The 26,871-nt window shown below is 54.7% G+C and overlaps 1 protein-coding gene across 2 annotated transcripts; it reads right to left on the minus strand.

Moving 5' to 3' along the window:
• Nucleotides 1-5,042: 5,042 nt before the first annotated feature.
• On the minus strand, nucleotides 5,043-25,917 carry LOC147099696 (apoptosis regulator BAX-like). 2 transcript variants are annotated; one of them, XM_085969079.1, is made up of 6 exons: nucleotides 25,702-25,917; nucleotides 17,918-17,966; nucleotides 17,012-17,179; nucleotides 14,090-14,225; nucleotides 6,686-6,790; nucleotides 5,043-5,439 (listed from the first exon to the last, which is right to left on the minus strand). In XM_085969079.1, the coding sequence occupies exons 1-6, from the start codon at nucleotides 25,769-25,771 to the stop codon at nucleotides 5,344-5,346; spliced, it is 624 nt and encodes a 207-aa protein (XP_085825205.1). In that variant the 5' UTR covers nucleotides 25,772-25,917; the 3' UTR covers nucleotides 5,043-5,343. The 2 variants fall into 2 exon arrangements, with proteins under 2 accessions (XP_085825205.1, XP_085825207.1); XM_085969081.1 differs by having other exon boundaries at nucleotides 17,012-17,168; nucleotides 25,702-25,884.
• Nucleotides 25,918-26,871: the final 954 nt, after the last annotated feature.

Below are 26,871 nucleotides of genomic sequence, written 5' to 3' on the forward strand. Positions count from 1 at the left end.
ACCGGTAGATAAATCGATGCAGTGGGCCCACTGGACAACTGGCTACCAATACCATGATTGTACAGCTGACAGATGGGGAATTTCACCCACCCCACGGGTTCTAACCCCCTCCCGTGCAGCATCCCCATGCCTCAGTTTTATGATAGTCTGGGCAAGGTATTTGTGGGATGATGGCTACACGCCACGTGTGGTTTGGTGGGATGGGCCCATCTTGCAGAGATACTGGTCTACAATCACTGCGCATATATTAAAGGCAACAGATATATTTTTTGCACCATCTACCTTAGGAAATGGATCGGAATGACCACATTGACCTGAACCAATTTAACGTGTGGAAGTTACGAGAGACCCCGTGTTCAATATACCCAGCGATGTATGGATACCTGCAAGGGACATCAGTTCAGCTTCAGATCCTCAGATGATAAAACAATCACACAGGATGACTTCAAACAATTCCTGGTCAATGCTATAGCACATGTGTTGTACACAGAAGGCTGAGGGAAATAATTCAATTCACAAGTGAGGTGCCCGTGGCCAAGTAAGTGTCCAACGGGAATAAAGGCTTATGTCAGTTCTTTAATTAAAAACATTTAAAATGGCAGATTTCTCACTGTTAGGTGGAGTTGATCACTCTTTTCATTAAGGCATCCACCACACACTGACCACCATCATGGTACACATTCCTTGAGATTTCAGATGACAGTATGTGACCATCGCTCCCAAGATTCTCCACAGAAAGCACGAGACCCAATTCAGTTCCACCCATGCGAGAGCCTGACGCCTGGATCACATCCTGCACCCCTGCCCACAAGGACCAGTTGGCAAAAGGAGCAAGATCCAAGTCCTCTTGATCTTGTCCTTTGGTGCGAGCCATTTCCACCTGAGAAAGGCGTGTGATAGAAGAGCGTCCACTACCTGTGAACCCCCAAACAGCGAAAATCCGAGTCAGTGTGCAGGGAGCTCAAGCCCCAAGTCCCGGGTGGGCATGTCCCGGGGGGGCGGGGGGGATGGAATAGGCGGGTATGCCCCGTGTCCCGGAGGGGGGCAGAGAGAGGACAGGTATGCCCCAAGTCATGGGGGAGGGGTGGGGGGAAAAGAGGTGAGAGGGGTCAGGGAGCGGGGGTGTGTGCACCGGGCAGGGGTCCGTGTACCGGAGAGGGGTCAGGGAACGGGGGGTGTGTGCACCGGAGAGAGGACAGGGAACGGGCGGGGGTCCGTGTACCGGAGAGGGGTCAAGGAGCGGGGGTGTGTGCACCGGAGAGGGTTCAGGGAGCAGGCGGGGGTGTGTGCACCGGAGAGGTGTCAGGGAGCGGGCGGGGGTGTGTGCACCGGAGAGAGGTCAGGGAGCGGGCGGGGGTGTGTGCACCGGAGAGAGGTCAGGGAGCGGGCGGGGGTGTGTGCACCGGAGAGAGGTCAGGGAGCGGGCGGGGGTGTGTGCACCGGAGAGAGGTCAGGGAGCGGGCGGGGGTGTGTGCACCGGAGAGAGGTCAGGGAGCGGGCGGGGGTGTGTGCACCGGAGAGAGGTCAGGGAGCGGGCGGGGGTGTGTGCACCGGAGAGGGTTCAGGGAGCGGGGCGGGGGTGTGTGCACCGGAGAGAGGTCAGGGAGCGGGCGGGGGTGTGTGCACCGGAGAGAGGTCAGGGAGCGGGCGGGGGTGTGTGCACCAGAGAGGGTTCAGGGAGCGGGCGGGGGTGTGTGCACCGGAGAGGTGTCAGGGAGCGGGCGGGGGTGTGTGCACCGGAGAGGGGTCAGGGAGCGGGCGGGGGTGTGTGCACTGGAGAGGGGTCAGGGAGCGGGCGGGGGTGTGTGCACCGGAGAGGGGTCAGGGAGTGGGCGGGGGTGTGTGCACCGGAGAGAGGTCAGGGAGCGGGCAGGGGTGTGTGCACTGGAGAGGGGTCAGGGAGCGGGCGGGGGTGTGTGCACTGGAGAGGGGTCAGGGAGCGGGCGGGGGTGTGTGCACCGGAGAGAGGTCAGGGAGCGGGCGGGGGTGTGTGCACTGGAGAGGGGTCAGGGAGCGGGCGGGGGTGTGTGCACTGGAGAGAGGTCAGGGAGTGGGCGGGGGTGTGTACACCGGAGAGGTGTCAGGGAGTGGGCGGGGGTGTGTGCACCGGAGAGGGTTCAGGGAGCGGGCGGGGGTGTGTGCACCGGAGAGAGGTCAGGGAGTGGGCGGGGGTGTGTGCACCGGAGAGAGGTCAGGGAGCGGGCGGGGGTGCACCGGAGAGGGGTCAGGGAGCGGGGAGTGTGCACCGGAGAGGGGTCAGGGAGCAGGGGGGTGTGCACCGGAGAGGGGTCAGGGAGCGGGGGTGTGTGCACCGGAGAGGGGTCAGGGAGCGGGGGTGTGTGCACCGGAGAGAGGTCAGGGAGCGGGGGGGGGGGGGGTGTGCACCGGAGAGGGGTCAGGGAGCGGGGGTGTGTGCACCGGAGAGGGGACAGGGAGCGGGGGTGTGTGCACCGGAGAGGGGACAGGGAGCGGGGGTGTGTGCACCGGAGAGGGGACAGGGAGCGGGGGTGTGTGCACCGGAGAGGGGTCAGGGAGCGGGGGTGTGTGCACCGGAGAGGGGACAGGGAGCGGGGGTGTGTGCACCGGAGAGGGGACAGGGAGCGGGGGTGTGTGCACCGGAGAGGGGACAGGGAGCGGGGGTGTGTGCACCGGAGAGGGGACAGGGAGCGGGGGTGTGTGCACCGGAGAGGGGTCAGGGAGCGGGGGTGTGTGCACCGGAGAGAGGTCAGGGAGCGGGGGGGGGGGTGTGCACCGGAGAGGGGTCAGGGAGCGGGGGTGTGTGCACCGGAGAGGGGACAGGGAGCGGGGGTGTGTGCACCGGAGAGAGGTCAGGGAGCGGGGGGGGGGGGGGGGGGTGTGCACCAGAGAGGGGTCAGGGAGCGGGGGTGTGTGCACCGGAGAGGGGACAGGGAGCGGGGGTGTGTGCACCGGAGAGAGGTCAGGGAGCGGGGGGGGGGGGGGGGGGTGTGCACCAGAGAGGGGTCAGGGAGCGGGGGTGTGTGCACCGGAGAGGGGACAGGGAGCGGGGGTGTGTGCACCGGAGAGAGGTCAGGGAGCGGGCGGGGGTGCACCGGAGAGGGGTCAGGGAGCGGGGGTGTGTGCACCGGAGAGAGGTCAGGGAGCGGGGGTGTGTGCACCGGAGAGGGGACAGGGAGCGGGGGTGTGTGCACCGGAGAGAGGTCAGGGAGCGGGGGGGGGGGGGGGGGTGTGCACCAGAGAGGGGTCAGGGAGCGGGGGTGTGTGCACCGGAGAGGGGACAGGGAGCGGGGGTGTGTGCACCGGAGAGAGGTCAGGGAGCGGGCGGGGGTGCACCGGAGAGGGGTCAGGGAGCGGGGAGTGTGCACCGGAGAGAGGTCAGGGAGCGGGGGGGGGGTGTGCACCGGAGAGGGGTCAGGGAGCGGGGGTGTGTGCACCGGAGAGGGGACAGGGAGCGGGGGTGTGTGCACCGGAGAGGGGACAGGGAGCGGGGGTGTGTGCACCGGAGAGGGGACAGGGAGCGGGGGTGTGTGCACCGGAGAGGGGACAGGGAGCGGGGGTGTGTGCACCGGAGAGGGGACAGGGAGCGGGGGTGTGTGCACCGGAGAGATTTCAGGCAGTGGGCAGGCGGTTATGAGGGAGGTTTTCACCGACACAAGTGCAGATTGTGGCCTAAAATCTCAAAAATTAGCTATCCAATCAAAATCAGAAAAGGGAAATGAGTGTATATAATCTTCCACCATTGTAATTTTGCCCCCACCCCCCGTACGGCTCTCCTCACCACAGCGGCTGAAAGGCCAGAGGACGCACTCCCACTCCCAGGCCACGTATGCTGGAATAGGCTCCAGTTTCCCCCTCACCAGCAGGGCAGGAAGCCGGCAGGGTGGGAAATGGGCAATGTGACCCACATCCCACTTCTCCACCAGGTGATATTTTTGCTTCACTTTCTAAAGTAGGCAGGAGCAGAAACCCTGCCCAAGTACTGGGTTAATTCAGTCTCACTGTAGACCTAAGCTGCAACTGTAACTCTTAACCTACGGTCAAAAAATGCCAGCACACTATTACTGCACACTTGCTGAAGCTTGCATTTACTGGCACCAGTGTAAAATTCTCATTTGTTCCCAGCTGGTTTAAAATGCCTCCCGTTGGCAAAGATTTTTTATTTTATCTGAAAAAGGCAACAATAGCCAGTGAGCGAAGGGTCAAACCACAGCCAGCCACCTGACTGACCCCTGCCCCCCACCACACATCCCTGCTGGATGACCAGATCAGCACAATAAGGCAAGCCCCTCCCCTCATCGTGCAAAAAACTAAAAGGCAAAGTGCATGCAACCAGCATCATTTTACACTGCGTAGAATACATCATAAAACAAGATCCCTTCACACTCGCCAGCATTTCTAAGATGGCTTCCTCACTTCGCACAACATTCGAACACTGCCTTAAGCGGCAGACACTGAGGGTTTGAACTCTGATAGGAATCTGTACTTTCTGGAGATGTGAAGCTGGGAGCTCTAAACACATCTTATATGACTGTCACCTTGATCAATGCCCAGGGCTACAATCAGCACTCGCACTGCTCCGCGTCAGACCCTACTCCAGCTCCATCAGCCTGTTAATTATGATAAAGTGACTTTACCACATACAGCGCACAGCAAGACTGTGCAAGAAACAAACCACAGAATATTGGAGAACTGGCATTAAAACCGATTCTGCCGACAATTCCAACCCCCTTCCCTCTCCCCCTCTCTTCCCCCCCCGCCCCCTTCTCCCGCTCCCCGCCCCCTTCTCCCGCTCTCCGCCCCTTCCCTCTCCCCCTCTCTTCCCCCCCACCCCCTTCCCCCGCTCTCCGCCCCCTTCCCTCTCCCCCTCCCCCTCTTCCCCCCCGCCGCCCCCTTCTCCCGCTCCCCGCCCCCTTCTCCCGCCCCCTTCCCCCGCTCTCCGCCCCCTTCCCCCCCGCCCTCCGCCCCCTTCTCCCGCTCCCCGCCCCCTTCTCCCGCTCTCCGCCCCCTGCTCCCGCTCTCCGCCCCCTGCTCCCGCTCCCCGCCTCCCGCGCCCCCTTCCCCGTCCTCCTCCCCGCGCCCCCCCCCATCCCAAGATACGGATAGACACCCGTTACTCTGCACATAAACTGCCTACTCCACAATGGGTCGATGATCAGAGAAGCCACACGGAACCCTCAGTCACAGGGGACCACCCAGATTGTACAGGTGAGGGGCATCGGTGAGAAGAAATGAACTCAAATTGCTGGAATCTGCGCCATGGCCTCGTTGAGGAGCTGGTCCATGGCTCTTTCAAGCTGCTCTGAGCAGGGTCCGGTCACACCAGCGCACTCTCCTCTGCTGCTCCCCCGGGCTCTGACCACTACTTTAGGAAGATTTCCATCGCACCACCACCAGAGTGATGACGACTCCCAGAGTGAAGATGGTGATGGTTTGCCAGGTTGGTGTGCCCAGGAGAGCTTCCTGCAAAACAAAACCACCAAAAACAGGTTAGACGAAACAAGCAGATGGCAGTTCCGTTACATATTCCTCAACACCTCAGACGGCTTATTTCGGGGACAGCGACTTGTGGGAACTTTGCACACAAAGAAACAGTAGTCTCCACCCCAATGATCTGGATAACTGGAGCTACAATCAATCGAAACAGCTTCCACACGCAGGGCCATCGTGCAGCCAGCTCAGTGCTGGCATCTGATTATCAGCTTATCACAAGATGAGGAGGAGAGGCTCGGGCATTCCATCTGATTTGACTCATCTATCCAATCCCTCTTCAATTTGCGTTCATTTTTACCATAGTCCAGCAGGCCCTTTGATTTGTGGATTGGACTTCACCGTCACCATTGAGCTTATTTAGCGGATTGGTAAAATACTCAGCATGGCTCGAGTCACAAGCTCAAGGGTTCAAGCCCCACTCCAGAGACATAATCTAGGCCAAGACGCCATGTGCAGTACTGAGAGAGCGGTGCACGGCCGGAGGGGCGGTCCCGACGGAGCGGTGCACGGCCGGAGGGGCGGTCCCGACGGAGCGCCGCACGGCCGGAGGGGCGGTCCCGACGGAGCGCCGCACGGCCGGAGGGGCGGTCCCGACGGAGCGCCGCACGGCCGGACCCGACGGAGCGCCGCACGGCCGGAGGGGCGGTCCCGACGGAGCGCCGCACGGCCGGACCCGACGGAGCGCCGCACGGCCGGAGGGGCGGTCCCGACGGAGCGCCGCACGGCCGGAGGGGCGGTCCCGACGGAGCGCCGCACGGCCGGAGGGGCGGTCCCGACGGAGCGCCGCACGGCCGGTCCTGAGGGAGCGCGCCGCACGGCCGGAGGGACGGTCCTGACGGAGCGCCGCACGGCCGGAGGGGCCATTTTTTAGATGAGATGTTAATCCAAGGCTGTTGATCCCATGGTACTATTTCAAAGCAGATCAGGGGAGTTCTGCTCCTAATGTTGCCAACTCCAGTGGCAGACATGGGCTGACCAGTACTTCTCCCCCAGGCTACTGTGTCCAGACCCACTCCTCAGGGAACAATACTATGTAATGCTGGAGGTTTCCCAGTTGATGGTCTTCCTCCACCATCACTAAAGCTCAATGTCAGGACTAGTAACGCGGGTCAGTCACCAGCCTATTATTAACCACACTGCAGGGAGGGATATACAAAGCACAGCATGAGATATTTACATTAAATCTCAGAGACAAAATGCTGGTGTGGCCACTCACCCAGCCCCCATGCTCTCGAATCCACCGCAGAATATTCTCCTGGATATATTCCATAGTCCAACTGATTATAGTTTGGATCAGTTCTGGAATCTTCTGGCACATGGCCTAGAAATAAGAACATAAGAACATAAGAAATAGGAGCAGGAGTAGGCCAATTGGCCCCTCGAGCCTGCTCCACCATTCAATAAGATCATGGCTGATCTGATCCTAACCTCAAATCTTCTATCACTCTGCATCCACCCGAACCCATGTGATCTCCCGGGAGAGGCGAAAAACCAGATAAAAGACCCAATGGCCAATTTGGGAGAAAAAAATCTGGGAAATTCCTCTCCGACCCATCTAGGCGATCGAAATTCTTCCAGGAGATCACTCTGTCCCTATATTTTCTACAGTACTTACCTTCTGTAAAGGCGATCTCCACCCCAGCCAGGAACAGGAATAAAACCATCTCCTGAAATCTAACAGAATTAGAACACAGTAGGAGCAGAACAAGGCTACACGGCCCCGAGGCCCACTCCACTACCCACAGGGCCATGACCATTCCGAACCTAGACTCATGTCCAATTTCCTGCCCGCTCCCCGTAACCCTTAATTCCCTTTACTTCTAGGAAACTATCTATTTCTGTTTTAAATTTATTTAATGATGTAGCTTCCACAGCTTTCTGGGGCAGCAAATTCCACAAACCTACCACCCTCTGAGTGAAGAAGTTTCTCCTCATCTCAGTTTTGAATGAGCAGCCCCTTATTTTAAGATTATGCCCCCTAGTTCTAGTTTCACCCATCATTGGGAACATCCTCACCGCATCCACCCGATCAAGCCCCTTCACAATCTTATATGTTTCAATAAGATCGCCTCTCATTCTTCTGAACTCCAATGAGTAGAGTCCCAATCTACTCAACCTCTCCTCATATGACCACCCCCTCATCCCCGGGATTAACCGAGTGAACCTTCTTTGTACTGACTCGAGAGCAAGTATGTCTTTTCTTAAGTATGGACACCAAAACTGTATGCAGTATTCCAGGTGCGGCCTCACCAATACCTTGTACAACTGCAGCAATACCTCCCTGTTTTTATATTCCAACCCCCTAGCAATAAAAGCCAACATTCCATTGGCCTTCTTGATCACTTGCTGCACCTGCATACTAACTTTTTGAGTTTCGTGCACCAGGACCCCCAGATCCCTTTGTACTACAGTACTTACCAGTTTCTTGCCATTAAGATAATAACTTGCTCTATGATTTTTCCTGCCAAAGTGCATGACCTCACACTTTCCAGTATTGTATTCCATCTGCCAAATCTCTGCCCACTTACTTAGCCACTCATTAGACACACACCTTAAAGGGATATTGCAGGTCACTACAGCATGGCCCTCCCACAGTGAATCTTGCTGCGCACAGACTCAGCTCCTGGGGCCAAGCAATGGACATTTTGAGAAGTGGAGAGTACAGGAGTTCAGTGTGAAGGACGACACCAATCCAGAGCTAGCCAATTGGGGCGCTTGGTTGTGGACTTTTACCATCTAAAGGTACACAGCTTGCTGCGAGTGAGGTGAGGAACCCATCAGCACGCTGGCCTCCAGACGTCTCTGTAACAGAGGTGGAAATCCCAGCCCGAGTGACAGACCCACCAGTTCCAGGGTATAAACCCTCTAGCGCTGCCCTGGAGTCTGCAAGCAACTCGGCAGTAAAATCATTGGGCCACTAAACAAAACATTTTTGCCATTTTCTTTGAACACTTTTGTTTAATAGTTATGGAAATATTGGAGATGGGAAAAACAGGCTGTTTAACTGACAGCCAAGAATCATCCAATCAGGTAACAGTCGCTCGCTTTCCAATTGGCAGAGGAGGCGGAGCACAGTTAGGATTTACATATCAGATGACCAATGGCAAGAGTGCGGGGGCAGGGCAGCTGGCGGTCATGTGATGAAACTTCCCGGAATACATTCAGAGTCTGCAACCCTAACCTGCTCCAGTCTCACTAACAACCCTAACTTGCTCCAGTCTCACTACAACCCTAACCTGCTCCAGTCTCACTAACAACCCTAACCTGCTCCAGTCTCACTAACAACCCTAACCTGCTCCAGTCTCACTAATAACCCTAACCTGCTCCAGTCTCACTAATAACCCTAACCTGCTCCAGTCTCACTAACAACCCTAACCTGCTCCAGTCTCACTACAACCCTAACCTGCTCCAGTCTCACTACAACCCTAACCTGCTCCGGTCTCACGAACAACCCTAACCTGCTCCAGTCTCACTAATAACCCTAACCTGCTCCAGTCTCACTAATAACCCTAACCTGCTCCGGTCTCACTAATAACCCTAACCTGCTCCGGTCTCACTAACAACCCTAACCTGCTCCAGTCTCACTAACAACCCTAACCTGCTCCAGTCTCACTAACAACCCTAACCTGCTCCAGTCTCACTACAACCCTAACCTGCTCCAGTCTCACTAACAACCCTAACCTGCTCCAGTCTCACTAACAACCCTAACCTGCTCCGGTCTCACTAACAACCCTAACCTGCTCCAGTCTCACTAACAACCCTAACCTGCTCCAGTCTCACTACAACCCTAACCTGCTCCAGTCTCACTAATAACCCTAACCTGCTCCAGTCTCACTACAACCCTAACCTGCTCCGGTCTCACTAACAACCCTAACCTGCTCCGGTCTCACTAACAACCCTAACCTGCTCCAGTCTCACTACAACCCTAACCTGCTCCAGTCTCACTACAACCCTAACCTGCTCCAGTCTCACTAACAACCCTAACCTGCTCCAGTCTCACTAACAACCCTAACCTGCTCCAGTCTCACTAACAACCCTAACCTGCTCCAGTCTCACTAATAACCCTAACCTGCTCCAGTCTCACTAACAACCCTAACCTGCTCCGGTCTCACTAACAACCCTAACCTGCTCCAGTCTCACTACAACCCTAGCCTGCTCCAGTCTCACTAACAACCCTAACCTGCTCCAGTCTCATTAACTAGTTGGCTAGTTAAAGCGATGTGGAGCACCCACTTACTAGAGTATCAATTCACATCCCAGGGGGTTGATTGTTGGATCAGAATAGAGAGTGAGAATCGTCAGCTGTGGTGGGACAAAGATGACTAGTTCCATAATTCCACAGCATCCTGGTTTCCACCGTTTGCTGTTTCACACAGAATAGAGCCCCGCAGTAAATCCACACTGCTGGTGTCAACAGACATACAGAGGAGGAAAGCTGGTCTACAGCAACCCCAAATCCAAACCATTTTCCTCCACTGTGTGTGCAAAGTGTAATTGTCGATTGCAGAGTACAACACAGAACAAAAGGGCAGAGAAAACTGCAGCAATCACAGGAGATTAATTTCCCAGATAAGCTTCTGATACTGTCACAAACAGCGGAACTCAATAAAACAAGTTAACCTCACCACCCACACACAGCAGACTGTAACAAGTAGGAGCTTGTCCACAACAAGAGGCAGCTCGGCCCATCGAGCCCGTCCCCAGTCCCGACTCTCCCGTCCCGCTAGTCCCGACTCTCCCATCGAAGCCCGTCCCCAATCCCGACTCTCCCATCGAAGCCCGTCTCCAATCCCAACTCTCCCATCGAAGCCCGTCTCCAATCCCAACTCTCCCATCGAAGCCCGTCCCCAATCCCGACTCTCCCATCGAAGCCCGTCTCCAATCCCAACTCTCCCATCGAAGCCCGTCGCCAGTCCCGACTCTCCCATCGAAGCCCGTCCCAAGTCCCGACTCTCCCATCGAAGTCCGTCCCCAGTCCCGACTCTCCCATCGAAGCCCGTCCCCAGTCCCGACTCTCCCATCGAAGCCCGTCCCCAGTCCCGACTCTCCCATCGAAGCCCGTCCCCAGTCCCGACTCTCCCATCGAAGCCCGTCCCCAATCCCGACTCTCCCATCGAAGCCCGTCTCCAATCCCAACTCTCCCATCGAAGCCCGTCCCCAGTCCCGACTCTCCCATCGAAGCCCGTCCCCAGTCCCAACTCTCCCATCGAAGCCCGTCCCCAGTCCCGACTCTCCCATCGAAGCCCGTCCCCAGTCCCGACTCTCCCATCGAAGCCCGTCCCCAATCCCGACTCTCCCATCGAAGCCCGTCTCCAATCCCAACTCTCCCATCGAAGCCCGTCGCCAGTCCCGACTCTCCCATCGAAGCCCGTCCCCAGTCCCGACTCTCCCATCGAAGTCCGTCCCCAATCCCGACTCTCCCATCGAAGTCCGTCCCCAATCCCGACTCTCCCATCGAAGCCCGTCCCCAGTCCCGACTCTCCCATCGAAGTCCGTCCCCAATCCCGACTCTCCCATCGAAGCCCGTCTCCAATCCCAACTCTCCCATCGAAGCCCGTCCCCAGTCCCGACTCTCCCATCGAAGCCCGTCCCCAGTCCCGATTCTCCCATCGAAGTCCGTCCCCAATCCCGACTCTCCCATCGAAGCCCGTCTCCAATCCCAACTCTCCCATCGAAGCCCGTCCCCAGTCCCGACTCTCCCATCGAAGCCCGTCTCCAATCCCAACTCTCCCATCGAAGCCCGTCCCTGATCCCGACTCTCCCATCGAAGCCCGTCCCCAGTCCCGACTCTCCCATCGAAGCCCGTCCCTGATCCCGACTCTCCCATCGAAGCCCGTCCCCAGTCCCGATTCTCCCATCGAAGCCCGTCCCCAGTCCCGACTCTCCCATCGAAGTCCGTCCCCAATCCCGACTCTCCCATCGAAGCCCGTCTCCAATCCCAACTCTCCCATCGAAGCCCGTCCCTCTGATCCCGACTCTCCCATCGAAGCCCGTCCCCAGTCCCGACTCTCCCATCGAAGCCCGTCCCCAGTCCCGACTCTCCCATCGAAGCCCGTCCCCAGTCCCGACTCTCCCATCGAAGCCCGTCTCCAATCCCAACTCTCCCATCGAAGCCCGTCCCCAGTCCCGACTCTCCCATCGAAGTCCGTCCCCAATCCCGACTCTCCCATCGAAGTCCGTCCCCAATCCCGACTCTCCCATCGAAGTCCGTCCCCAATCCCGACTCTCCCATCGAAGCCCGTCCCCAATCCCGACTCTCCCATCGAAGTCCGTCCCCAATCCCGACTCTCCCATCGAAGCCCGTCCCCAGTCCCGACTCTCCCATCGAAGCCCGTCTCCAATCCCAACTCTCCCATCGAAGCCCGTCCCCAGTCCCGACTCTCCCATCGAAGCCCGTCTCCAATCCCAACTCTCCCATCGAAGCCCGTCCCCAGTCCCGATTCTCCCATCGAAGTCCGTCCCCAATCCCGACTCTCCCATCGAAGCCCGTCTCCAATCCCAACTCTCCCATCGAAGCCCGTCCCCAGTCCCGACTCTCCCATCGAAGCCCGTCCCTCTGATCCCGACTCTCCCATCGAAGTCCGTCCCCAATCCCGACTCTCCCATCGAAGCCCGTCCCCAGTCCCGACTCTCCCATCGAAGCCCGTCCCCAGTCCCGACTCTCCCATCGAAGTCCGTCCCCAATCCCGACTCTCCCATCGAAGCCCGTCTCCAATCCCAACTCTCCCATCGAAGCCCGTCCCCAATCCCGACTCTCCCATCGAAGCCCGTCCCCAGTCCCGACTCTCCCATCGAAGCCCGTCCCTGATCCCGACTCTCCCATCGAAGCCCGTCCCCAGTCCCGACTCTCCCATCGAAGCCTGTCCCCAGTCCCGACTCTCCCATCGAAGCCCGTCCCTGATCCCGACTCTCCCATCGAAGCCCGTCCCCAGTCCCGACTCTCCCATCGAAGCCCGTCCCCAGTCCCGACTCTCCCATCGAAGCCCGTCCCTGATCCCGACTCTCCCATCGAAGCCCGTCCCCAGTCCCGACTCTCCCATCGAAGCCCGTCCCCAGTCCCGACTCTCCCATCGAAGCCCGTCCCCAGTCCTGACTCTCCCATCGAAGCCCGTCCCTGATCCCGACTCTCCCATCGAAGCCCGTCCCCAGTCCCAACTCTCCCATCGAAGCCCGTCCCCAGTCCCGACTCTCCCATCGAAGCCCGTCCCCAGTCCCAACTCTCCCATCGAAGCCCGTCCCCAGTCCCGACTCTCCCATCGAAGCCCGTCCCCAGTCCCGACTCTCCCATCGAAGCCCGTCCCCAGTCCCGACTCTCCCATCGAAGCCCGTCCCTGATCCCGACTCTCCCATCGAAGCCCGTCCCTGATCCCGACTCTCCCATCGAAGCCCGTCCCCAGTCCCGACTCTCCCATCGAAGCCCGTCCCCAGTCCCGACTCTCCCATCGAAGCCCGTCCCTGATCCCGACTCTCCCATCGAAGCCCGTCCCTGATCCCGACTCTCCCATCGAAGCCCGTCCCCAGTCCCGACTCTCCCATCGAAGCCTGTCCCCAGTCCCGACTCTCCCATCGAAGCCCGTCCCTGATCCCGACTCTCCCATCGAAGCCCGTCCCCAGTCCCGACTCTCCCATCGAAGCCCGTCCCCAGTCCCGACTCTCCCATCGAAGCCCGTCCCTGATCCCGACTCTCCCATCGAAGCCCGTCCCCAGTCCCGACTCTCCCATCGAAGCCCGTCTCCAATCCCAACTCTCCCATCGAAGCCTGTCCCCAGTCCCGATTCTCCCATCGAAGCCCATCCCTCTGATCCCGACTCTCCCATCGAAGCCCGTCCCCAGTCCCGATTCTCCCATCGAAGCCCGTCCCCAATCCCGACTCTCCCATCGAAGCCTGTTCCGCTAGTCCCGACTCTCCCATCGAAGCCCGTCCCCAATCCCGACTCTCCCATCGAAGCCTGTTCCGCTAGTCCCGACTCTCCCATCGAAGCCCGTCCCCAATCCCGACTCTCCCATCGAAGCCCGTCCCTCTGATCCCGACTCTCCCATCGAAGCCCGTCCCCAATCCCGACTCTCCCATCGAAGCCTGTTCCGCTAGTCCCGACTCTCCCCATCCAACAGCAATTCCAATATCTGTTTTAAATTTACTTTTCACTCATTTAAATTCCTTTTTAGCCTGGCTTACTTTGAAGTAATATTCTGGCTTTATCTTGTAGATCTATACCATACAGTATTTGACATGGCTTGACGATGCACCCCGTTAACCTTTCTCTTCAGATTGTCGAGCTCGTTCTTCTCTAACCTTCCCTCATGGCTCAGCCCCTTTACACTCGGGATCATTCCTTCTGCTCTCCGCTCTCCCCCCTCGCCCTGTCTGATGCATTAACGCCACTGGGTTCGGGTGCAGATTAGAAATGGGAGATTCAGTTTTGTGTGTGTTGTTACCTGCCCCTCCCCTGGGTGTCTGGGAATTACTGCCAGATATCAGGAAGCAATTTTATTTGGTGAATATTTTGGACATTACTCTTGCAGTGATGGATCTGAGCAGCTCTGCCCTGGGGTGCTGCTAGAGTACGGATTAGTTAGATTGCCGCTACATGCTGCCCTCGCCCACAGAAAGCAGCCGTACCTTCACAACGAGCTTGCAGGCAAAGTAGAAGAGAGTCACCACTCTCCCCCAGTTGATGACTCCATCCGCAAACTGTTCCTGGGCCACTCTGAAAAACAGCTCCTTGGGGCACTGGTTGCCGATGCTGTCGATCATCCTGTGTGCAGGAGGAAGCTCAAATTAACCAGGCTCACTAGTATAACCATTAAACAGACTTGGATACCGGGCGTACGGCAGGAATCGGGTCGAGAAATTCAGACAAAGAGAGCATCAGATGACAGCCACACCCACTGCACGGTACAGTTCCAGCAAGTGGCCTCGTTCACTGAGCTTGCTCTACATCGAAGGGTTAACAATCAGGACCCGACCACAAGGTCACCGAGGGTCAGCGGGCTGGGGATTCCAGGCCACAAGACCGGAAATGCTCCACACCCATCACGTGCTGCAGTTATAAGAACATAAGAAATAGGAGCAGGAGTCAGCCATTCGGCCCCTGGAGCCTGCTCCGCCATTCAATAAGATCATGGCTGATCTGATCTTGGCCTCAACTCCACTTCCCTGCCCGCTCCCCATAACCCTCGACTCCCTTATCGTTCAAAAATCTGTCTATCTCCACCTTAAATATATTCACTGACCCAGCCTCCACAGCTCTCGGGGGAAGAGAATTCCAAAGATTCACGACCCTCAGAGAAGAAATTCCTCCTCATTTCCATCTTAAATGGGCGACCCCTTATTCTGAAACTATGCCCCCCCCCCCTAGTTCTAGATTCCCCCACGAGGGGAAACAGCCTCAGCATCTGCCCTGTCAAGCCCCTTCAGAATCTTGTGTGTTTCAATAAGATCACCTCTCATTCTAAACTCCAATGAGTGTAGGCCCAACCTGCTCAACCTTTCCTCATAAGACAAGCCCTTCATCTCCGGAATCAACCTCGTGAACCTTCTCTGAACTGCCTCCAATGCAAGTATATCCTCCCTTAAATAAAGAGACCAAAACTGTACGCAGTACTCCAGGTGTGGTCTCACCAACACCCTGTACAGTTGTAGCAAGACTTCCCTACTTTTATACTCCATTCCCTTTGCAATGAAGGCCAACATTCCATTTGCCATCCTAATTACAGGAAACTCTTTTTTACCCGGCACCGACAGGACCGGCGTGGTGCCGGTTGATCAAAAAGTCCCGATTACAGAGAGGTATACTTACCAAGGTACGAGAGCCCCGTACACAGCCACAGGTGCAGGAGCCCCAGTTACACGGCCACAGATCCAGGAGTCCCTGTTGCACGGCCACAGGTGCAGGAACCCCGGTTACACGGCCACAGGTGCAGGAACCCCGGTTACACGGCCACAGGTGCAGGAACCCCGGTTACACGGCCACAGATCCAGGAACCCCGGTTACACGGCCACAGATCCAGGAACCCCGGTTACACGGCCACAGATCCAGGAACCCCGGTTACACGGCCACAGATCCAGGAACCCCGGTTACACGGCCACAGATCCAGGAACCCCGGTTACACGGCCACAGATCCAGGAACCCCGGTTACACGGCCACAGATCCAGGAACCCCGGTTACACGGCCACAGATCCAGGAACCCCGGTTACACGGCCACAGATCCAGGAACCCCGGTTACACGGCCACAGATCCAGGAACCCCGGTTACACGGCCACAGATCCAGGAACCCCGGTTACACGGCCACAGATCCAGGAACCCCGGTTACACGGCCACAGATCCAGGAACCCCGGTTACACGGCCACTAATATATAGCAAAACTTACCTGAACCTACTCCTGAATTTTGCCGGTTAAGAGAGAGTTTCCTGTACTTGCTGTACCTGCATGCTAACTTTTTGTGTTTCATGTACGAGGACCCCCAGACCCCTCTGGACCGCAGCATTCTGTAGTCTCTCTCCATTTAAATAATATTTTGCTTTTCTATTCTTCCTACCAAAGTGAATAACCTCAACATTTTCCCACATTATACTCCACCTGCCAAATGTTTGCCCACTCACTGAACCTCTCTCTGTCCCTTTGCAGACTCTGCCCTCCTCACAACTTGCTGTCCCACCTGTATCGTCAGCAAATTTGGCTACAGTACACTCAGTCGCATCATCCAAGTCACTAATATAGATTGTAAATAGTTGAGGCCCCAGCACTGATCCCTGATCCACTAGTTACAGTTTGCCAACCTGAAAATGACCCATTTATCCCGACTCTCTGTTTTCTGTTAGTTAGCCAATCCTCTATCCATGCTAATATATTACCCCCAACACCATGAGCTCTTATCTTGTGCAGTAACCTTTTATGTGGCACCTTATCGAATACCTTTTGAAAATCCAAATACACTACATCTACTGGTTCCCCTTAATCCACCCTGCTCGTTACACACTCAAAGAACTCTAATAAATTTGTCAAACACGATTTTCTTTTCATAAAACCATGTTGACTCTGCTTGATTGTATTATGATTTTCTAAATGTCCTGCTACTACTCCCTTTGTTGTTGCAGAGTTTTCAAATCACAGACTGCAACATTACTCAATGTAGTACTTTCTACAAAACCACAGGCTGAAATCTCACAGGGTCTCATTTTCACAAACAGGGACAACACACACAGGCTGTGAAAAGACAGACATTAAGTCAGGGAACTGGATTAACCGCTTCGAGAGATTGGTTGCTTCAGCGAGTTAGGGTTAGGTTTACTGTCCCTGTCCCTCTGGGCTCGAATCCCGACCGAGTGATGAGATTAACGTCTCCTCCATCTGCTGGCTGGGCATTCAGGCTGCCCCCTCCAGTGACCTGTTATTGAAAGTCGATGCAGTAGACAGGAACCAAACAGGCTGAAACCAAACAGGCTAGTAGGGAGATGAAGTGCCCAGCAGTATTGGAGGCTGAGGTCCCAGTCCCCGGCTCTTGTCAATGGGCTGCAGCCTCTGTTGGTCTGCTCCTCACCTCTGTAACTCTACATTTCCGTCGAGCTCGTCCCCAATCTGTCGCAGGCAGACCCCGAGACGCTTTACATCGGGGTTACACAGTTCATCCTCTTTGCCCCCAAGCTCGGTGATGGTTACCGACATTTCACAACCTTCGGCACCTCGAGTCGTCCGATCTATGATAAATCTGAAATTTTAAAATCATTATCCCTGGGTCATCACAGAAATTCCAACACATGAGGAGCCTATTCGGCCCATCAGCTCTCTGCTGGTGGTAGCTCTTCAGAACCATCCCTCGGTCCATTTCCTCAGTTAGTGCAGTCTCCAGCCCAATCCTGATTCTCACTGACTAAACTAACATCACTAATTTAACTGTAACTGGCTCCGTGAAATGGCCACACATCAACATTCAAACTACATTTCATCACTTACAGCGTACATGTGTCTTTATTTTACAAAACACTATCCTCGTGTCCTGGCATCCCTCAACTTCTCAAACCAACCACTAACTCATGCACGGCCTACTCCAGGAGACTCGCTCTGGACTTTTCAGAATTATTTTCCTACAGAGAACCAGCTGGCCATCGTCCGGCTCCTGACAACACGGCCGAAGGCTGGGAGTGAATCCCGGGGAATCTCGGGTGTATTCTCACCGTACTAACTAGCCTGCTGTGCTGTGCCGAGCCGACACCACATTCCGAGCTTTGGGAGAGCCTGCAATAACCCGACGAGGCTCCTGGGATAATGAGAGTATCCAAACTCTTCCCAACAACCATTACCTGAAGCTGCCCTCCGACCTTAGACCGCCTCCCCACTAGGGGAATCGGAGTAGTGGCCAAATTGGCAGCTAAATCACCAGACTCCAGACTACCTGAGAGCAATGAAACAGGTGAGCAAGTATTAAATCAAAAAAACGGACACATACCCCCGCAGAAGTGTTGCTCCTGTAAGCATGATCTGCTCACTAACTTGGTCTAAAAGACGAGAAACACAAAGTTAGAGAATGCTGCTGAATGCAACGAACATTATGACGACTACACACAAATGCGACAGCAGAGTCGAGCTATAGGATCAAATACTGCAGCTCTGCCCATCTACAAAGCGGAGCCTTAGGCCCAGGCTGAGACAGCACTACCCGTCCACTGGCTCAGCATCCTGTGCATCACCAACTGCAGCAGCACAGCCTCCCTCTTCTTGGGCAGAAACAAGCCAGAAATTGTAGAAAAAAACACCATTAATCTAGAAACCGTGCCACAGCGCCTCTCAGAGCGCAGTTTGACAAGAAATGGACAGCGAGCCAAAGGAGGAGATACCAGGAAGGGTTGGTCAAACGGTTTTAAGGATGAGATGGAGCGGCGCAGGGGGTGTAAGGAGGGAATTCCAGAGCATGGGGCCTAGACGGCAGAAAGAATCTTCTTATTCCCCACCACAGATGCAGCAGGAAGTGGGTAGGAGGACACGAGTGGTGAGGGGTACAAGTGGTTGGAGATGTCCTTGCCTGGGGTGTAGAAAGGCCACGTGAGATGGCAGGTTAAGGGGGTGCCTGAGGCTATGGGTAGGAGAGATTATACAAAGGGAGAGAGAAAAAAAACTTATTTCTACTGCGCGTTTCACAACCTTCACAACCTCAGGGTGTCCCAAATCAGGTGGTGCCAGGGTCAAGGATGTCAGTGAACGGCTGCAGGGCATTCTGAAGGGGGAGGGTGAACAGTCAGAGGTCATGGTTCACATTGGGACCAACGGCATGGGTAGGAAGAGGGATGAGGTCCTGCAGCAAGAATTTAGGGAGCTAGGTAGCAGATTAAAGAGCAGGACCTCAAAGGTTGTAATCTCTGGATTACTCCCGGTGCCACGTGCTAGTGAGTATAGGAATAGGAGGATAGAGCAGATGAATGCGTGGCTAAAGAGTTGGTGCAGGAGGGAGGGCTTTAGTTTCCTGGATCACTGGGCCTGTTTCTGGGGAAGGTGGGACTTGTACAAGTCGGACGGGTTGCACCTAAACCAGAACGGGACAAATATCCTTGCGGGGAGGTTTGCTAGCACTGTTGGGGGGGGTTTAAACTAACTTGGCAGGGGGATGGGATACAGAGTGGAACTATAATAGGGGCTGATGTACAGCCAAATAGAGAGGAAAAAATAAGTCAGACTGGAAGGCAGAGCAAATATGTAACGGCACAAGGGAGTAGGGCAAGGCTGGATGGCATTTATTTTAATGCAAGGAGTCTTGCGAATAAGGTGGATGAACTGAAGTTGTTGATGAACACATGGGAGTATGATATTGTTGCTATCACGGAGACATGGTTGAGGGAGGGGCAAGACTGGCAGCTCAATATTCCGGGGTATAGAATCTTCAGGCGAGACAGAGGGGGGGGGGGGGGGGTAAAAAGAGGAGGGGGTGTCACAATATTAATCAAGGAGTCAATTACTGTTGTAAGGAGGGATGATATATTAACCGGTTCCTCTAATGAGGCCATATGGGTTGAACTTAAAAACAAAAAGGGGGCAAGCACTTTGCTGGGAGTGTACTATAGGCCCCAACAGTCAGGGGGAGGTAGAGGAACAGATATGTAGGCAAATATCAGAGAAGTGTGCAAATAATAGGGTAATAATAGTGGGGGATTTCAACTTCCCCAATATTAACTGGGATAGTCAGAGTGTGAAAGGCGTAGAGGGTGCAGAATTCTTAAAGTGCATCCAGGAGAGCTTTTTGAGCCAACATGTAGAAAGTCCTACAAGAGAGGGGGCGGTACTGGACCTAATTCTAGGGAATGTGGCCGGGCAAGTGGTAGAAGTGTTAGTAGGTGAGCACTTTGGTGACAGTGACCATAATTCGGTGAGATTTAAGGTAGTCATGGAAAAGGACAAGGATGGACCGGAAATAAAGGTTCTAAATTGGGGGAAGGCCGATTTTAATATAAGGCAGGATCTGGCCAAAGTGGACTGGGATCAGATTCTTGATGGAAAATCCACATCGGAGCAATGGAAGTCTTTCAGAAAGGTAATTGAGAGAGTACAATGGCAACATGTTCCCGTAAAGGTCAAGGGTGGGACCAACAAGCCCAGGGAACCTTGGATGACAAGGGATATACGAGAATGGATTAGGAAAAAAAGGGGGGCTTTTGGCAGATACAAAGAATTAAAGACAGAGGAAGCCCTAGAGGAGTATAAAAAGTGCAGGGGGATACTTAAAAAAGAAATTAGGTGAGCGAGGAGGGGCCATGAAATAACACTGGCGAGCAAAATAAAGGAAAATCCTAAAGTGTTTTATAAGTATATTAAGGGCAAGAAGATAACTAGGGAAAGAGTAGGGCCTATTAGGGACCAGAGTGGCAAGCTGTGTGTAGAGCCAGAAAATGTAGGTGGGGTTTTAAATTAATTTTTTGCATCTGTGTTCACTATGGAGAAGGACGATGTGGACATAGAAATCGGGCAGGGGGACTGTGATATACTTGAACATATTAGCATCGAGAGGGAGGAGGTACTAGCGGTTTTAGCAGGCTTAAAAGTGGATAAATCCTCAGGCCCGGACGAGATGTATCCCAGGCTGCTATGTGAGGCAAAGGAGGAGATTGCAGGGGCTCTGACACAAATTTTCAGAACCTCTCTGGCCACAGGGGATGTGCCAGAGGACTGGAGAACAGCTAACGTAGTACCATTATTCAAGAAGGGTAGTAGGGATAAACCAGGGAATTACAGGCCAGTGAGCCTAACATCAGTGGTAGGGAAATTATTGGAAAAAATTCTGAGGGACAGAATTAGTCTCCACTTGGAGAGGCAAGGATTAATTAGGGATAGCCAGCATGGCTTTGTCAAGGGAAGGTCATGTCTGACCAATTTGATTGAATTTTTCGAGGGGGTGACTAGGTGTGTGGATGAGGGTAGTGCAGTGGATGTGGTTTACATGGATTTCAGTAAGGCTTTCGACAAAGTCCCGCACAGGAGACTGGTCAAGAAGGTAAGAGCCCATGGGATCCAGGGTGCCTTGGCACATTGGATCCAAAACTGGCTTAGTGGCAGAAGGCAGAGGGTGATGGTCGAAGGTTGTTTTTGTGACTGGAAGCCTGTGTTCAGTGGTGTACTGCAGGGATCGGTGCTGGGTCCCTTGCTGTTTGTGGTCTGGTTTGGATGTGAACGTAAAAGGTATGATCAGTAAGTTCGCAGATGACACGAAAATTGGTGGGGTGGTAAATAGCAAGGAGGGAAGCCTAAGGCTACAGGACGATATAGATGGGTTGGTCAGATGGGCGGAAAAGTGGCAAATGGAATTTAACCCTGAAAAGTGTGAGGTGATGCATTTTGGAGGGACTAACAAGGCAAGGGAATACACAATGAATGGTAAGACCCTCGGAAAGAGAGGATCAGAGGGACCTTGGTGTGCATGTACATGGATCCCTAAAGGCAGCAGGACAGGTAGATAAGGTGGTTAAAAAGGCATATGGGAAACTTGCCTTCGTTAGCCGAGGCATAGAATATAAGAGCAGGGAGGTTATGATGGAGCTGTACAAAACGCTAGTTAGGCCACAGCTGGAATACTGTGTGCAGTTCTGGTCGCCACACTATAGGAGGGATGTGATTGCTTTGGAGAGGGTACAGAGGAGATTTACCAGGATGTTACCTGGGCTGGAGCGCTTCAGCTATGAAGAGAGACTGGACAGGCTGGGGTTGTTTTCCTTGGAGCAGAGAAGGCTGAGGGGGGACCTGATTGAGGTGTACAAAATTATGAGGGGCATAGATAGGGTAGATAGAAAGGAACTTTTCCCCTTAGTAGAGGGGTCAATAACAAGGGGGCATAGATTCAAGATAAGGGGCAGGAGGTTTAGAGGGGATTTGAGGAAAAACTTTTTCACCCAGAGGGTGGTTGGAATCTGGAACTCACTGCCTGAAAGGGTGGTAGAGGCAGGAACCCTCACAACATTCAAGAAGCATTTGGATGAGCACTTGAAATGCCATAGCATACAAGGCTACGGACCAAATGCTGGAAAATGGGATTAGATTAGACAGGGCTTGATGGCCGGCGCGGACGTGATGGGCTGAAGGGCCTCTTTCCATGCTGTATAACTCTATGACTCTATGTAGTGTAGGAGGTTCAGGGAGGACAAGGTGAAATCACCGAGAATGAGCAAAGTGCCGAGGCGGAGGGAAAAGCAGGGAGGGTATCTCCGTGAGAAACTGGAACAAGGATGTTAAAGGAGATTTGAGAGGGGTGGAACAAGGCGAGATGTTCTAAGGAGACTGTGCCAGAGGAGATGGGGGGAGAAGGGAGAGTGTGATTTGGTGATGAGGGCCACACTGCCACTGCGGGGGTTTAGACGAGCCAGGTGACGGGAGGTACAGCTAGGCAGGAAACCCAACAAGTTACAAGAAATGCCTTTCAAAATTGCACACTCAAAGATTAATCATTAATTTTCCCAGATTACACGGGCACTGAAAGTATTTACTGAGTCACTGCTCGGGCTGTGTCCTGTCACGCTTAGTGTGAAACCTGCACACAACCTCCCTGCAGTGATACTAATGGGGCTGCTCCCAGACTGGGGCAGGGAAGCGTCAGTCTTGTTCAGAGTCTACAGCACAGAAACATCTTGTGTTCCTCATTCAGAAAAAAATCAAGCGGTAGAAAATATTTTGAGAAGATAAAGCGTCAAATTACAACTGGACAATCTTAAAAAGGAAAATTAAAAAAAGAAAGCCAGTCAGCTTATGTTAGTTTTCCTGGCCTCCAATTCTGGCCTCTTGTGCATCTCCCACTTCCGTCGCCCCGCCATTGGTGGCCGTGCCTTCAGCCGTCTAGGCTCTATGCTTTGGAATTCCCTCTTTAAACCTCTCCACTTCTCTCTTTCATTTAAGATATTCCTTAAAACCTACCTTTTTGACCAAGCTTTTGTCTCCATCTTTGGCTTGGTGTCAAGTTTTGTTTGTGAAGCACCTCAGGAGATTTTACTATGTTTAAGGCGCTAGATCAATTCAAGTTGTTGCGATGGAGGAGTTCAGATTAGAGGGTGCTGTGAGCTCCCATTGTAGAACCTCCACCAATCAGCCTTCAAGTGCCTCCAGGAAGTGACTATTTAGGCCACTGGGAATGCTGGATAGGGACAAGTCAGGTGGGTCTTCAGCTAGTTTCTGAACAGACGTCACAGAACAAAGCAGATCGTCAGATTCAGGTAACCTTGTGTAAGGGTTTTGTATTGTGGGTCACGCACCAACAGGAAGAATGTAAAAGGAGGAAAGCAGGTTTGTGTTTCCGGGAATTGCTGGCTCATCAATCGGAGAGATGGATGAGTCTGTGGTACAGGTTAGATGTGAAACCGGCATGACACGAGGCCCAGGAAAGGTCATTTCAAGCATACAGCAGCCTAGCACATGCCAACACCACACTGCGGCTTCAGAGGATACTGCATTCCTGGCTTTAATTCAGTGTCCTGAGAAGTAATTAACCCGCAGGCAGCAAAGCGCGATTCCTTAAACACCGCACCGTCCTTGGCCTCTTGCATTGTTCCACGGAAGCTCAACATAAACTCGAGGAACAGCACCTCATCTTCCGATTAGGCACTCTGCAGCCTTCCGGACTCAATATCGAGTTCAACAATTTCAGATCATAACCTCGGCCCCTATTACATTTTTACTTATATATTTTTTCCACCCCTTTGTTTTGGGTTTTCCCTCCCCCCCCCTTTTCTTTTTTTCTCTCTCCCACATGGCAGCTGTCTCTCATCCTGCCAGTACACTTCACACCTAATCTGAGCCGCCTTTTGTCTCCACTTGTCCTATTACCATCTCGCCTGGTTTTGAATACCTCTTAATGTCTCTTTACTTCTTTTGTTCTCTCCCAGCCCTGCCTTCGATCTATTTCATTTCCTTTCCAGTTTTGAAAAAGGGTTCGACCCGAAACGTCGACTCTAATTTCTCTCCACGGATGTTGCCTGGCCTGCTGAGTTTTTCCAGCATTTTCTGTTGTTATTTCGGATTTCCAGCATCTGCAGTATTTTGCTATCCTTAAACACTGACTCGTTTTAACTGGTATTTCGTGTCAGATTCAGGTAACTTTGTGTAAGGGTTTTGTAATGTGGGTTTTGTGTTATCCCGGTCAAATCACAGAGGGGTTTGTACTGGGGGAATTTTGAGAGTTCAATAAACGAACAAATCAAAGGTTGAGCCAAACCCTGTGTTGTGCGTATTTTGTTCGTCTAAATCCTGAAGTCCAAGAACTGTCTGTAAGGAGGGAGGGGGGGAATGGAACCTCCTACAGTCCCAGGACTCTCAACCAACACCAGGAAGACATCAACTGGTCATTGATTCATTCGCTGTTTGTGGGGCCTTGCTGGGCAGATTGGCTGCACAGGAGTGATTCACTGGGCGTGAAGGACTTTGGGACAGCATCAGGATGTGACAAGGTGCTACATAAATGAAATTTCTTCCTTGAATCTGATCGCACAAGTTAGCATAAATTGACGCACCATACTCCAGTCTTGTTTCACATATTAATACACCCCGTCACTAAGCTCATCCTGATACTGATCATTGTAAAACACAGGAACAGTCCAGGAGAGAGAAATGGTCACTCAAACCAATGAATGAGGAAAAAATACCGAGCCCAGAAAAAACTAGCACATTAGCACCAAGCGAAGGCATTGAGTGAAAGGCTCTGATCAGTAACCAACTCCTGATTAGCTGAACCTCGCTGGGGCAAAGGTTGGGGAGAGTCAGGATTCCCAGCCCTGATCCTCATCCAGTGATCGCTGCTGGCAAGACCGGGACTGGGAACAAACACCATCCCGACCCGACCCGACCCGACCCACACCCCACCCCGACACTGACCCACACCCCACACCCCCGACACTGACCCACACCCCACCCCGACACTGACCCACACTCCCCACTCGACACTGACCCACACCCCCGACACTGACCCACACCCACCCCCCCGACACTGACCCACACCCCCCACCCACCCGACACTGACCCACACCCCCCACCCGACACTGACCCACACCCCCCACCCACCCGACACTGACCCACACCCCCCACCCTGACCCACACCCCCCACCCACCCGACACTGACCCACACCCCCCACCCACCCGACACTGACCCACACCCCCCACCCACCCGACACTGACCCACACCCCCCACCCACCCGACACTGACCCACACCCCACACCCACCCGACACTGACCCACACCCCCCACCCACCCGACACTGACCCACACCCCACACCCCCCACCCGACAGACCCACACCCCCCACCCACCCGACACTGACCCACACCCCACACCCTCCACCCACCCGACACTGACCCACACCCCCCACCCACCCGACACTGACCCACACCCCCCACCCACCCGACACTGACCCACACCCCACACCCACCCGACACTGACCCACACCCCCCACCCACCCGACACTGACCCACACCCCACACCCACCCACCCGACACTGAGGGCCGGGAGCGGGGGGTCGGGAGCAGGGGGTCCGGGAGCGGAGGGCCGGAGCGGAGGGCAGCGAGCAGGGGGTCGGGAGCGGGGGGGCGGGGGCACGGGGGCGGAGGGTCGGGAGCGGGGGATCGGGGTGCGGGGGCCGGGGGCCCGGGAGCGGGGGATCGGGGTGCGGGAGCGGGGGGAGTCGGGAGCGGGGAGCGGGGGTCGCGGTCACTCTCCCAGGAGCGGGTCCCCGGCCGCTGAGCCCGGAAGCCGGTGCCCTCGCCCGGCTCTGCCTTACCCATTCTCCGCGGCTCAGGCCCGCTCCTGTTCCTCCTCCTCTGACCCTCGGCATCGCCGGCCTCCGCCATTCTCGCTCCCGGCGCCGCCTCCACTCCCGGCCCGAGGCTCCGCGGCCTAGCCGCTGTTGCTATGGGGCAGTGCGCACGCGCGGCCCCGACCCTCTCCCTGACTCCCCTCGTGACGTCACCTCTCGTTAATATTCCAGCCCCGCCTCCACTGAATATTCTAATGTTCCGCGGCCCCGCCCCTTATTAGAATATGATGATCAGCCTCCGCCGAGACAAAGCGAGATGTTCCGGGGAGGGGAAAGCGCCAAAGGATGGGCCCAGAGAGAGAGAAAATCTCAGAGTCACAGAATGTCAGTGTCAGTGTCACAGAGTCACAGAATGTCAGTGTCAGAGTCACAGAGTCACAGAATGTCAGTGTCACAGAGTGTCAGAGTCACAGAGTCACAGAATGTCAGTGTCACAGAGTCTCAGTGTCACAGAGTGTCAGTGTCAGAGTCACAGAATGTCAGTGTCACAGAGTCACAGAGTCACAGAGTCACAGTGTCACAGAGTCACAGTGTCACAGTGTCACAGAGTCACAGAGTCTCAGTGTCACAGAGTCACAGAGTCTCAGTGTCAGAGTCTCAGTGTCACAGTCACAGAGTCACAGAGTCACAATGTCACAGTGTCACAGAGTCACAGAGTCAAAGTGTCACAGAGTCACAGAGTCTCAGTGTCACAGAGTCTCAGTGTCAGAGTCTCAGTGACAGAGTCACAGAGTCACAGTGTCACAGAGTCACAGAGTCTCAGAGTCACAGAGTCTCAGTGTCACAGTGTCACAGAGTCTCAGTGTCACAGAGTCTCAGTGACAGAGTCTCAGTGTCTCAGAGTCACAGAGTCACAGAGTGACAGAGTCACGGAGTCTCAGTGTCACAGAGTGACAGAGTCTCAGTGTCACAGAGTCAGAGTCACAGAGTCTCAGAGTCACAGAGTCTCAGTGTCACAGAGTCTCAGTGTCACAGAGTCACAGAGTCTCAGTGTCACAGAGTGACAGAGTCTCAGTGTCTCAGAGTCACAGAGTCTCAGAGTCACAGAGTCTCAGAGTCACAGAGTCTCAGTGTCAGAGTCACAGAGTCAGAGTCTCAGAGTCACAGAGTCTCAGTGTCACAGAGTCTCAGTGT

Source organism: Somniosus microcephalus, chromosome 28 (assembly GCF_052327205.1).
Source record: "Somniosus microcephalus isolate GS21.2 chromosome 28, FLI_Smic_1.0, whole genome shotgun sequence".
In the NCBI taxonomy this organism is placed as follows: domain Eukaryota; kingdom Metazoa; phylum Chordata; class Chondrichthyes; order Squaliformes; family Somniosidae; genus Somniosus; species Somniosus microcephalus.

Bases quoted from the DNA above. Each gene is read 5' to 3' on its own strand.
- LOC147099696 (XM_085969079.1), bottom strand. From the start codon at position 25,771: ATGGCGGAGGCCGGCGATGCCGAGGGTCAGAGGAGGAGGAACAGGAGC. The intron at 17,967-25,701 runs GTAAGGCAGAGC...CTCGTCTTTTAG, and splicing joins GCCTGAGCCGCGGAGAATGG to ACCAAGTTAGTGAGCAGATC. The intron at 14,226-17,011 runs GTGAGGAGCAGA...TCCTGCACACAG, and splicing joins GGAAATGTAGAGTTACAGAG to GATGATCGACAGCATCGGCA.